We start from the raw sequence: 14,708 nt of genomic DNA, 5'->3' as shown, positions 1-14,708 counted from the left end.
GTTCCTTCCTCTGAACCGTTAAACAAACTGACGCCAAGCTTGGTGTGTTGAGTGGCTGTTTGGCGCGCAAAAAAATAGTTTCCTGTACTTCAATTATGTTCAATAATTGTTAAAATGGCTAAAAAATTGAATATAAAACTTTTAAAATGATTGAATAGTACAACCTTCTTGATATTTACTAAAATGGTAACGAATTTAAGCCCTAGAACCGATTACTGTATTGGCGGACTAATACTACAGCTAGTGAACAGCCAAATGCAAGAGAAAACATGTTGGGAAAAATTCGTAAGGAATTCGTTAACCAAAATTTTTTCGTTAACCGAAGTGAAGAATCTTATAGAAGGTAATTCGTTAACCGAAATTTCGTTAATCAAGGCGTTCGTTAACCGAGGGATCACTGTAGTGAGTGTCCTGACTACTATAAAATGAAATTTACTGAATCGGGCACCGATCTATAACCAATCACATGTGGTAAAAAATATATTTCCAGTTCTATTAAGCACCAAACACCATGCAGGGATATGAATTTCCCTTCCAAAAAAATGTAAACTAACCTTACAAACTTCCCATTGCCACACACATTATTACCCCTGCATCCTTTTCTCATCCAGAAAGTCACTCAGAGGTAACAGCCAGACACCAGGCACCCCTCTGTAGAATCAGCTTATGGGAAATTCCTCTCAGAAGTGTTAATGTTGCTATGAAGCCCAAGATCACACACTTTTTGGAGTGCAGCCCCATTTTGTAAATCTTATCATCTTAAATGTTGATCTTTAAATACAGTACAGACTTTAGAAGCTCCAACTCCTTTAGTTTTGCAAACAAGGCAGTGATTGTTGATTGAGCTACTTTGCAATCCTATGATAATAACTAACTCCCTTAACTAGTCATAGAAAATGAGATCAATCATCCTTCTTCCATGCCAAAAAGTAAATGTCTTTAAGCCTAAAACTAGGAGCTCAGTGCAAGGTAAGAGAAAAAAATTCAGCTTAAGGTTAGCCCAACTAAGAGAAGCCCCAAACCACATAAAACTAGATCCCTTTCTATTGCCATGAATCTCCAGTACCAATCTACCTGATGGAAGAACATACTAAAAACATCCACTGAGGAAATTATCAACTCTCTTTCAACTCCTCTCCCTATTTGACTCCAGAAACTTGACAAGATGTTCTACAGTATGGATCACCCGACATGCAATAACCTTGAGGATCAGTTCAAAGTGAAGAATCAAGGGTAGTACTAAATCACTTAACAAATAAATTAAAAAAAAAAAAAGCCTCAAATAGTAACCTGGTTATGGCACACTTACAGCATATGCCAATAATGTGCTACCAAACAATTGGTCATTTATCAAACTTAATTCATAACAAAATAAGCTGAAATCAAATGTACACTTGGATATGATTTCATAATGATTCAAACTATCCATTAGAATGCCTTATGGATTCTACTTAAGAAGCTTGCAATATAAGTACCAAACTTAGCCATGGAGATTAATTCCAAAAAGTCCATCCTAAAACTCCATAATACAATAGACTGACAGAAAATTATCAACCCCCCCCCCTCCCCTGTAACCAACTCAAATCCTAAATGAGTCTTCTAAATCAAAAGAAGAAATCCTCTTCTGATCAAACACTACAGGTCTATTTTCTGAGAAATCTGGCAGAACTCTTTCAGATTCCTTGAAGATCACTTGGGAATGGGAATGCAATCTCTTATCACTAAAACAGGACTAATCCTATCAAAACACTAAGACTTACCCAGAAAATCCCCCAAAATAAGAATGCCGATCATGGAACTTAAAATAGCCACGGGCAGCAATGTCGTTTTCCAATTTTTCTTTAACATCAAATGATAGTTTATGATAGTGCCTCCACTGACACCAAAGAGGTATCACACTACTACTATGACTGGGAAGATCCAGATCCACCCTTTCCTTACTGAGATGAAGTCCTACAGGAAAAGTTTCTACACTTAATACCCAAACTCCTCTGCACAATTCAAGGATTCATTGGGGGTGTTACTCTGAGCCTTTTTCCTATATATCTTACGAAGTGAGGCAGAGGAGGACCCATTTAAGGCTTTCCCTTGTTTGCACAAGCCCCAGGGCATAAACTAAAATTCCACTTTCCCTCTAGAGTGCACTACCTGGGGAAAGGCTCAGTGTTATGGATCTACTGGTTAAAGCACTTTTGATGGAGGATGTAACACAGTTTTATGGCATAGGTTCAAATTAATGTTTCCAACACTTAACATAGCCAACTTAGTTAAACCCAGTCAAGCTTTATGCACATATATTACATATTAAAAATATCATTACTATCATTCAATAATCCAACCCTATCCATTAAAATAAGTATCCCTCAGAAAGGTTTTCTTACATACCAATCTAATACACAGAACAGCACAAGGCAATCAAAGTCACAAATATTGTGTGCAGGACTGTGATCCCAAGAGGAAAATTCCTTCCAAACTTTAAACCGAAAAAATTTATTGCGTTTCCTATAACCCAAAGTTAAGTCTTAAACCAGTTCTTCCAATTCCAAGGGCCTGACAACCATCTGCTTATAAGATGCAAGTACAACTTAAATCTGTTTATAATGCACAGTTATCCAGGGAACACCTTGCACCATGGAGCAACTAGACCGTGGCTGTTACTGGAAATCCAAAATGGCCGATGACATATGGAAAGACTGATATCCAAAAGCTACTGTAGCACCAATATTTGTTTAGCTCTCAGCCTGAGTGGTGACTGTCACCTTCCACACCCTTCACTGTGGTCTAGGGATATAATGGGAGTGACTGTGCTAATTGTTTGCTTAGTGCCAGCAGTAATAGCTGGGGTTGCAAAATCTACAAAAAGATCAGTGTTGTAAATACACGAACCTCTTTGGACCAATGATAAGCTATAAATAAAGAAAGATTATGAGAAACATATTAGCACTACTTGAGCAATTCAATGAGGCCCAGGTACAATCCGTAGTACCCGTAACTATAATAATAAAACTTCGAAACTTGTAAGTTCATAATCCTATACCTTGTAATATTTCACCTCATCTTTTTTTTTTGCCAAGATGTCATCTTACGCATATGAATTGGCAACAAGACTCTTAAATTAAATCATGGTATTAGGGTATCATGCATCCACATTTAGAAATAAACTTCCCTCAGCTTACTACAAATTTACATGAGAAAACTAAAGAACCATGAAGAAAAAATGAGTTTTACTGCATTCTTGTTATCTGCATCTATAATAATAATATTTCCCCAACTGTAATTGCTTAGTTTCCAAAAGCAACAAATTTTAAGAGATAAATTACTATCCCTTTCAAGAAACCACCAGGTTGTTACAATATCAGATTGAATGCTATCTTCTCCAATCCTCCACAAAATCTTAATCACAATTAATAAATCTCATATTGAAGGAATTTACCTTCTCCGACTCGTACTCATCAACAAAATCCTGCTTGTCCGCTTCAGGTAGGTCTCGCCACATAGACCCAATTATTTTCCCAATTTCCCACAATTTGAGATCATTGTTTGCAGCTTTCACTTGATCCCACACCTGAAACACAAGGAACACATGATTATGTGGAAAGCAGGATGCTGTCAAGAGTGAGCTCATGGAGAAAAGGTGAATAACTGTATAGACAGAAATTCAACAATAGCTCATGAAAATTACATCATGATAAACAATGAGCATCTCTACAGGAGGGGAAATCATAACAAAAGAGGATATCCCCCAAAAATGTAGCCATAAAACTACTTTATATCCTGTTTAACTTCACAAAGACATGTAATGTCATCATAGCAAGGCTGAGGTAACGGAAGTTATCTTGATAATGCTAAATGTGATGGAACTGCATCATTACCCTTGTCTGCATCACTATGATCCCCTTTAAGCCCTCATGGATTACAATATTCTCTAAATAAGAGAAATAAAAGACAGAAAACAAAATCAAGAATAAAAGCATTAGGAAAATGAATACATATAAAAAATCAGCCTAAAATATACAAGATGATGAAGTAGTACACAAAATACATGTTCCCACTAGTGTCTTCACCCTGAAAAGGGCCTTTAAATTTGCATATTCAATTTGACATAATACATGTAATAGAATGATCCTGAAATCCTACTGTACAAGTGAGACTGAACTAAGAAGACATGGACTTTATTGTAAGGAAAGCAGTTACATCACTCCATTTCTTTATTGTCATAACATGGGTCCACCACAATAAACCATGCTTCTGTGTCAGTCTACTATCATAACAACCTTGGGAGGACAGAGGGTAAAAGAGCACTCACAGTCCAGTCTCAGTTACACATTGGAATTTCCGGATCAATCTATCATTTATAACTTTACAACCATCCTGAGCAGCCCACGTTATTTTGAAGCCAGCCTGTCTAGGAACATGAAGCAAACTAAATTTCCTACTGTTATGTGGTAAGCAACCCACCAGGAAAGATAATACATACATAACCACAGTCATTTTGTGTGATCTCCTTGTTTAGACATCATCACTAACATACAGTAAAACTTCCAGAATTTGGAATATGGCTTGACCAATGTTGAAATATGGTTTTGGTTTTATAATAAATTACATACAGTTGCCTCCAGTCTCACCTCCAACAATGAGCTTGGTTTCCCAAGAAATTTGTCACACTGTAAAAGATTCCCAGCTGAGTGAGGCATATCAATGACAGTGAATCACCAAACCTCAACTGATTCTTTGTTATAATGATAATCGCACTACCAAAATGAGGAGACTATATAATAAAACTCGATGCAAACTATGCAGTGCGGGGGTGATGGTTAGAGAGCAGATGAGCAAGCAGTTGGGAGGAGTGGACTGTGAGTCAGGGTCCATCCATCTCACAATACTGCTTTGAAACAAACATTGTTGGTTTCAAATAGCTTTAGACAACAATATTACTTAATAACAAAATGCACGTTTCACATAAAGTATGTGACAAATGTCAGTTGGTGTATATATCCCTTTCACTGCCAGGCGACAATTTAGAACTTCTCTACACTGATTTAGACTCTCAAAATGAGCTCAACTGAATACCATGAGGTTTGCTGATTCACTCTCATTGATACCCTTCGCTCGGCTGGGAATCTTTTCAGCATTGAAAGAATGCTCGGGGAGATCAAGTTTACTGTTAAAGGCGGAAGTGGAGGCAACTGCAAACTGATCATGCCAACATATAATTTACTGTTTTATCTTGATCAACTGTTTTTTATATACTACTATTGATAAATATTAATTACTTAGTTAAGCCAATTAGGTAGCTTAGGTACAGAATCCTTTAACCCTTAAACACAGGCCAACATCAGCAGAGGTTTCATGTTCCCTGTATTCCAGTTTTTGCACATACAGGAGCAGATCGGTGAATTCTTAGATGTGGTTTAAGGGTTAAAATCCCAAAATTTTATTACTCAAAAAGAGTGCCATTTCTTCTTTTACATTTTTGAACACTACTGACTTTACTTCACTCATTTGTCCCCAACTCACCTGAATTAAAGCACCACGAATGAATGGACTCACCACTGAAATACTAAGGATGGGAGGTAGAATTGTGAAAGAATGGATTAAATGAGCATACAGGCTATGTATGACAGAGAAAAAGGAACCAAAAGAATGAAAGAGACTGTGAATAAAAGTAAAGGAATTTTAGAATACAGTATATATAAATTATTAGCAAATAAGGCTGCTGAGAATACTGTACCTATTTAGGATACGGTTGAGTAATTCCTGAAAAAACTGTACCAACAAGAGAGAATATTTTTGAAAGAGCATTGTGGGTTAAAAGAAAAAAAAAAGAGGATATTTGAATCAAATGTTTGTGATAAAGAACACAAGTGAAAAACTTTCCAAATATGAAAGAGTTAGTTTGTGGCATTTTAGGACTGCAAAAAGCATATGGTGAGTCAATAGAAAAGCTCTGTAGAGCAGTAGTTAATGAAAATGTTTGGACAAGGGTAAAGCATGAGTCAGTATTTGACAGAAAGAGGGAAAACTGGATCCCTGTGTAGGCAGGACATCATCAAGAATGAGTAATGTCACCATGGTTGTAAAATATTTTCATGGATAGGATAGTTAGAGGTAAAATTAAGTGTGACTGAGAAAATTTAAAGTTTAGTGAATAATGGTAGAGGATGGTACAGTAAATGGGAGACGAGTCAGTTGCTGTTACCAGACGACACTGCTCTAGTGGGTAAAAACAACAAATGTCTGTTAATGAGTTCAATGAAAAGTGAACGTGTGAACTATAAGATAGCTGAAAGAGGATATGAAAAACATAGAAAAGAGAAATAGATTAACACCTTATTGCTAGAAGGGAGATAATTTAAGCAGAAATTGAGAGGATGTGTCGGAGGATGGAATGATGAGTACAGTAGTAGATGTAAAGAAAGTAACAGGTGGATTGAGTGAGAGGAAAATATGTCAAAATAAGGCAAAATGGATATATAGCGGGACAGTTTTGAAACATGGAGACTGGATGCAAGAGAAAAGGAGCAAATTAGGATTAGTATTAGAAATGAAAAGCCTGAGAGAAGAATGTAAAATGAATAGGCTGCAAAGAATACCAAGAAGGAGATAAGAGGAAGAGAGAGGAAGACCAAGAAGGAGATGAGAGGGAGAGAGAGGAAGACCAAGAAGGAGATAAGAGGGAGAGAGAGGAAGAAGAAGGGATAAGAGAGAGAGAAGACCCAGAGAGAGAGAGATAAGAGGGAGAGAGGAAGACCAAGAAGGAGATAAGAGGGACAGAGGAAGACCAAGAAGGAGATAAGAGGAGAGAGGAAGGAAAGACCAAGACCAAGAAGGAGATAAGAGGGAGAGAGGAAGACCAAGAAGGAGATAAGAGGGAGCTAGGAAGGCCAAGAAGGAGAAAAATAGGGAGAGAGGAAGACCAAGGAGATAAGAGGGACAGAGGAAGACCAAGAAGGAGATAAGAGGGAGAGAGGAAGACCAAGAAGGAGATAAGAGGGAGAGAGGAAGACCAAGAAGGAGATAAGAGGGAGATAAGAAGACCAAGGAGAAAAAGAGGGAAAGAGAAAGACCAAGAAGGAGAAAAAGAGGGAAAGAGAAAGACCAAGAAGGATGACCAAGGAGATGAAAGAATAAGTTGAAGGATGCTATATAAGTAAGGGGGATAAATACCCAGCAAGAAACAGTGTGTGAGTATGGCACTGTGAAAGATTGGGGAAAGGATATAGGATGTATTGCCAACATATAATGCTGGCTTGAGTAAACAAACTGGGGAAAACCATATTTTAGTAACTTGATTGATAATGGTAATAACATAGCAGAACACACTCCTTAACAGTGGTATGAATGGATGAATGATAGTAAGTGTAGGTAAGATCAGTGAGAGTATTGGCTCTTTCTTTTTTTCTGGCCACCCTGCATAGTTATATATATATATATATATATATATATATATATATATATATATATATATATATATATATATATATATATATATATATATATATATATATATATATATATATATATATATATATATATAAAGTGTATTAGGATAAAAATTCTTTACACACACCAACATACAGTATGTCTAACCAATATAAATCAGCAATATTTTGTCTTGAGACCTCCTCACCCATACATTCTCATTGCTTTTTCTTGGACTTCCTAACTTACTACCATGTGTGATCAAGCTATTATGTCATACCCAGGCCTGCTAAACCTTCCATCTTCAAGGATGTAATCCTCAAAAATAAAAGAAGAGAGCATACAGGATGTTGCCTTCTATTAATAAAATTCTGGAAACTTGGGACAATTTACAGGAACAGTAACACTGCCACCTAACTCCAAAACATCAACAATAAAGTAAATATTTCAATAGCAGTAACAGGAAATACAACAACAATAGTCATCAGGTTTTATTGCATATAATCCATCAAAAGTTTGTGGTCAGTACAGTATGTCCATACAATATCAGATACATATCATATAATGTTATCTTTATTATTTTTTCTATATATCTTACAAATTAACTACTTAAAGATATTATGTAACAGTAATTTTGGGGTACTTTTTACAATTACTGTACTGTCAAATAAAACCATCACCATCATTGAATAAAATCTTGCAAAATTTAAACCCAGATACAGTACTGTACTGTAATGACAATTACAAAATTATATACCTCTGTATCCATTGCCCATAAATATTTGTATTCAAAACAGCCAATAATTTTGTTATGAAGTAAAAAATATCATATGATGGCTCCCATATGAAGAAATGGCACATCTCCGTGGTACAGTATCACACGTTATACAAAGTACAGTACATATATGAAAATAATAACAACTGTGTGTGTGATGACAGGTACAGACAGATGAACAAGATAATAAGAAGAGCTACATATAGTGATGAGGTATAGGAGTGCGGTGTAAGATGGGAAACTACTGTAATTGTAGCCAGAACCACCATGATGTTCAAGGGAGCCTTTGTTTGAATGCTGTTTTCTCTACTATACAGAAATGAAAGGTCTTGTGTCCTTATAGTTAAAGAAGAAAAATGTACTATTTCAAAGATACACAAAATACCTGCATAAAGATATTCAGTACGTAATGTATAACAACAACCTGTTTGGCAAGGATTCTGTATGAGTGGATGTAAAGATGATTTGCAGAAGTAAAGGTAAAAATCTGAAATACAGTGATCCCTCGGTTAATGAAATTTTGGTCAACGAATTACCTTCCATAAGACTCTTCACTTCGGTTAACGAGCAAACCCTCGGTTAACAAATTCCTTAAGAATTTTTCCCAACATGTTTTCGCCTGCATTTGGCTGCCCACCAGCTGTAGTATTAGTCCGCCAATACAGTAATCGGTTCTAGGGCTTAAATTCCTTACCATTTTGTAAATATCAAGAAGGGTGTACTATTCAATAATTTTAAAAGTGTTATATTTAATTTTTTAGTCATTTTAACAATTATTGAACATAATTGAAGTACAGGAAACTAGGTTTTTGCACGCCAAATAGTCAAATTATTGGTCATTTTCAAATATATTTTACATATTGATATTATATAGCGCAGTGCAGTGTTAATTTAAAGAAAACAATCTTGAATAACACCAAGTGAACTAAAATTTTATGGGTGAAATGGTGGCATGGGGTGACTTCTCTTCCACCCCCACTGCCTTCTCTTCTCCCTTCTCCTCCACCCCCACTTCTAATTCCCATCATCATCAACCAGGAGCCTTCTACATGCACACCCCAAAGTAAGTGTACTTTACTGCATTTATTGTTAGTTTGTATGTAATTTTCGGTGAGCTGGAACCAATTACCAAAAAACCCATTGAAACAATGGTTTCGGTTAACGAATTTTTCGGTTAACGAGCAACCTTCTGGAACGAATTGTGCTCGTTAACCGAGGGACCACTGTACAGTGTATAGTAATTAGTAACTTAAAGCAAATTATTAAAACTATAATACCATTAACAGGAATACTGTACTGCACTCAATATACCGAATTAAAAATATCTAAGTATGTCAAAATTGTAAGATACATATCATAAAACCTACCTTGCGAGAGTACCGCATATACGGCATGAGGGGCTTGTCTGGTGCCTTTGGTGGTTTCGGGATTCGCCCTTCGCCGCTTTGCTAGAAGTAAGAGTCGTGAAGACAGTCAGTTTAGTTCACACCCTGACAACTTATTGAACAAGAACAAATGTACTTGAGTGTCTCCTTCATATTTATTTTTTTCTTCCAGCAGTATGTTCTGATCAGTAAGCATATAAATTTGATGAATTACAGAAAGTTATTTTGAAAAAATTAATTAAGGTTAAGTTTCAAATACTGTACTGTATTTACTTTTCCACAATTTTAAATTGTGTACTTACCGCAGTACAGGAGACGGCTAAACTTATCAATTAATACTTTTTTTTTTAATATTTTATTTCAAGATTTTCTGATTTAAGAACATTTTATTTCAAGAGCTTTTCTTCATATTTAAGAACCCTTCATTTAAAAAAAAATTCTTATTTAAAAACCCATTATTTAAAAAAAATCTTATTTAAGAACACTTTAATTAAAAATATTTTTTTATCAGGTGCATCAGGTATACAGTACTGTACACTAGTTTTGAGAATACAGTAATCATCTTTCTCTGACAATCAACAGTGTACCATAAAATTATAATTTCCCATATACCCTGTACTGTATTATTCTGAAGTATATATTTGTTCTCACACAATAACACTTTTATATTCAAGACATAAATCAAAAGATATAACCAGCATATTCAAATATAGCATAAGTTAAAAATATTTAACACTATAAGCATTCATCATGTCTGTCAGTTAGAAGCATTAGTGACGCACCGATGGCTTAAGTTACCTTACTCACCCCTCCCTTCCCCGTCCCCATCTTCTGCGGGTTGAAGGCTGGGTTTCCGTGAACGGGCGGTGTGAATGGACTGGGAACATTAGCCTCCCCCACCCCCTTCGAGGTAGACGAGGGGGTGCTGGGAGTGCGAGCCAGCCGGTCTGTAGGACGTCCAATGGGGGAATCAAACAAACATAATAATTCACAGGTGTTGCTATTCTTGCTAGACACACCAAGTACTATACAAAATGTGAATGACTCCATTATCCTAGACATACAAGACGTATGAACCATCAAAAACAGTATTTGAGTTCTGTTTATTTAAATTTTCATCAAGATTCTTGTGATAGACAAAAAGAGATGTCTTTCATCAAGGCCAATAAAGCAACAGATGTCTACACCCTTATATCAAAACCTAATTTGACAGAAGGTAAGAGTATACTGACTTATATTCCTTTTCTACGAAAGCATCAATAATAATAATAATAATAATAATAAAAAAATGGCATAAAAAAAAAAAAACACCTCAGGCTATTAATCCAGATGTAAAGTATGTTAATTTTACATGCTCCACCACAACAACTCCACTTCCAACAAACACAAACAAATAAATACTCTACTGATATATTGGTATCATTTGAGGGAAAACCAGTAAATATCAAAAAAAAAAAAAAAAAAAAATAGTGGTCAATACAGAGGAACCACTTATGTGTTAAGAAATACACAGTAGAAGAGGGAAATGGCCAAACATCAAGCAGTTGCACAGCCATAACATAAAAGAATACAGTAGACAGTACAGTAGCTTATAAGATATAGACAAAACTTTTTTTTTTAATAACTTCAGTAAGGTTAAATGCTGACAAAAAGGCCAATTTACAACAGATATTGAAGTTTTTAATTTAAGCTGATTTAAATAAGATTTGAAAAGGAGAAAATAAAAGAAAATAAAAAAATATTTCAGAGTTATAGGTCATTTCAGTACAGGGTATAGTTAAATTCTCAAGCACCTGGTAATGTATCAGTCACAGCCACCTCATCACATCACATACCGGGTATGCACACTTCTCAGCACTTCTATACACATACTTACCACTATATTTACTTTATTATTTTACTAACTTACTCCTGTACACACAGACTGTACAAGATACAGTAGTTAATACACCAAGAGACCACCACTCACTGCCAACCTCACAAACCCACACCACTTCACTGCCATCTAGTGAAAGTAAGTTTTTTGACACAACCACATACCCCTACCAAGAGGATAGTGTTAATTCTTTTCACTGTACTGTACATACTGCATTATATTACACGTAGTCTTTTTTTTTTTTTTATAATTGTATATTTTATGTCAAAACTTAAGGGGAGCGTCCAGCTGAAGCACGAAATTTGTTAATACAGCATGCCCTTAAAATTCGCGGGGGGGTTAGGTTCTCAAAATGGCAGCGAATATCCAAATCCACGAGTAACATTTGCCGACCCCCCCTCCCGGGAAGTAGGGGGGAAGGGGAAGTGTCAGTGCTGGCATTCTGGCACAAATTCATGTGGTGGAAAGGATCAAAGGATAACTGCAGCCTTTACAGCTCATTATCTTGCGGATGGTCACCAAAACAGATGTAGAGGATATGATGAATTGGTACAGCTGGAAGAACACCGAGAATTGTTGGGTGAGAATGATACTAATGGAAAGAGTGACTGATTAATTGGGTAAAATGTCTGATACATTGCAGCCTGTTAAAACTATGATATAAATAAGGTAAATACAGCACTGTAATTCAATTTAAAAGTCATATAAATTACAAGTGTGTGAGCACCCCTATTGCAGTTAATATTTTAAGAAGTCCACCTTCAGGTACTGAACTTCTCCCTCTCAGCACTAATGAGATAAAGAAGCCATCCTATTGCAGGCACTCACCCATGATATTTCAAGCCCACATGACCGGGGCACTACCAATAAGTGTTACAGTCACCAGGCAGTCATCACAATAAGGCTGTGGTTCTCCAGCCATAAGAAAACTGTGTGAGGTGAGTGTGGCCAATATGCAGGCAATCAAGGGCAGTCTCACAGTGGCAGGGCATCTGTGGCATTCTCACGGAAAGATATTTACCATGTTCTCCCACAACTTGTTGGGAACAGACACATTGTCCCACTGCAGCTGCCAGGTGGCCTGGATAGCCGACCCGACCACAGGGAAGAAATCTCTGTGAGGGAGGAAGCACAAAGGAGCAGGACAAGACACAGCAGACCTGGCCACCAAATCAGCCCTTCTGAGGCACAGAAGCACATTGGGAGTGCCCAAAACATCTATAATTGGCAAGACCCCAAATGAGTCCATACAACTAGTGTAATTCATGAAGAATGTGAGGCAATGAGTGCTACAACAATGTGTTTAGAAAGAAACAGAAAATACTTGTACAGACCGACATCACAAGATATTTTTGTCAAACATCTTCTCCACTTTCACAACATTTAAGAGAAGTTCATCACACCTTCAACCAACAATGTTAGCCCAATTCATGCACTGTACAGTATATACTATGACAATGTTGACAATGTTTAATCCTGTTAGGTTAGGCTTCAGGGTCAAATATTTTTGGGCTGTATCACATCTACCTAAGTTTGTACCATAAGGTTTTGGGTTGAAAATTTTTGGCTGGAATGTATCTCAACTTTTAATATGGGATCCTATAGCCAAATGGGTCCCACTGAATAAGAATTCAACCAAAAAGAACTTTTACCAAAACATATATCGCTCAGTTTTTGTACGGTACCTGCTGGTAAAAAAACACTTTTATTAGAGGGTGTATTAAGTCGTAAAGTTTAGATTCTTTCATCCTACATTACACAGATTGTTTTGGTACTTACATATGACAAACAAGGCTTCAACAAGTTATTTTTTATATCACTCAAAACCTTATTGTTCCCATTAAAAATAATCTAAACACTTTCAGCTGAATATTTGACACGTAATTTGCTTCCAAAATGCATTCCCAAGGAGTGCCAATTCACCTGTCAAATATAAAACTGACAACTGGTTCTTTTTAGCTTTTTTTATCAAGGCAAAACCATAAAGTTTCTATATTTGGCACTAACATTTCTTAAAAGCAACAAAGGAGGGAAGAAATGTTAAGAACAGATTTTAATTCAGTATTTATGTATTCCTCATTTTATGCTAAAAATTAGCCAACATTATATCAAATATTGTCAAAATATGTTAAAGCAATACTATGGCACTACATGCAATATAATTTACTCTATACAGTAAATCAAAAATATAATAGTTTTCACACTAGACTTGAGGTAAATTTCATCAAAAAATATTGTGTCATGTCCTTTGATTTCTGGTAAAGAAAATAAAACAGTACATTTACTAACTATATTAGTACTGTATTATGATGTATGAAAGACACTGGTAGGTAATGTATAGAGGAAAAACTTAAATGTGCATATACAGCCACGTGCCGCAAACTCATGAACATTTACATTCTTATACATTATATCTTTATTTTTGCATTATGATAATTAAACACCTTAACACCCATACTGTATCTAAATAACAGTGAAAACAAAGTAAAAATGAGGACAAAAAGATAAATGCATCACAGTATGGACGGTGGCAATCAACGAAGTGGATCACTGTTTATAGGTGAGGTTGTCACCCTAAGGCAACAACTACTGAAACGGCCATCTACCACACAAGAGCAGGAGAGGGATGCACTCTTTAAAAGACAGAGAGAAAAGTTGAGCCCTGCATTTATTAGTATACATGACTCTTTTCTCTGCAGATACAGAGCATCCAAAGGGTTACGAATTTTCTGGAGTTCCACTAGGAAATAAAATGCACAGAATACTATACCCAATGAATAGCAAATATTTTGCAAAGGCCACATACCCTTGAGAATAATACCTGCCAGCCTCTAACCAATATTCATAATAGAGCTTCTTTTAACTCAGCTTCACCATCAGATTGGTTATTTTCAACATACAGATTAAATGCCCATCTGGCTAAAAAAATACTGACCAGGTGATAAGATGAGTTCCAGGACTTACACTGTGAAGCTCAGATTTATCCACTGGACAAGGTCAGTGCCAGTAACTTTTCCAACCAAAATTAAGCAATGGTTGGAATTCATCTTACTATTTAAGTAATACAGGAGTTATTTAGTGTATATATCCCCTGGGAAAATTTAAGGGGGATGAGCACAACGAACTTTGTTTTAAAACAAAGCTAGCCAGATATACCCTGCTTTAAGCAGGATGACAGCAAGACTGGTTTGATACTGAAAATCCAATGGGAGTGACAATTAACAAGGGAAGGTTTGCATGCACAAGCTGC

The 14,708-nt window shown here is 36.1% G+C and overlaps 1 protein-coding gene across 24 annotated transcripts in view; it reads right to left on the bottom strand.

Annotated features, from left to right (window-relative positions):
• Positions 1 to 14,708, bottom strand: part of LOC121868013 (SWI/SNF-related matrix-associated actin-dependent regulator of chromatin subfamily E member 1-like) — a 70,045-nt gene that overhangs the window by 31,784 nt on the left and 23,553 nt on the right. For 14 of the 24 annotated variants that reach the window (XM_042368229.1, XM_042368224.1, XM_042368230.1 and 11 more), the window contains 3 exons: positions 10,381 to 10,541; positions 9,565 to 9,645; positions 3,434 to 3,565 (listed from right to left, as the gene is read on the bottom strand). In XM_042368229.1, coding sequence (XP_042224163.1) covers positions 3,434 to 3,565; positions 9,565 to 9,645; positions 10,381 to 10,541 — 374 coding nt within the window. The remainder of the gene's footprint in view (positions 1 to 3,433; positions 3,566 to 9,564; positions 9,646 to 10,380; positions 10,542 to 14,708) is intronic. The other 10 variants (XM_042368233.1, XM_042368227.1, XM_042368241.1 and 7 more) reach the window with 2 other exon arrangements.

The sequence above is a fragment of the Homarus americanus genome, unplaced genomic scaffold (genome assembly GCF_018991925.1).
Source record: "Homarus americanus isolate GMGI-L3 unplaced genomic scaffold, GMGI_Hamer_2.0 scaffold37032, whole genome shotgun sequence".
Classification (NCBI taxonomy): domain Eukaryota; kingdom Metazoa; phylum Arthropoda; class Malacostraca; order Decapoda; family Nephropidae; genus Homarus; species Homarus americanus.
Note: the sequence above shows the minus strand (reverse complement) of the source record. Positions and strands in the feature narration are given on the sequence as shown.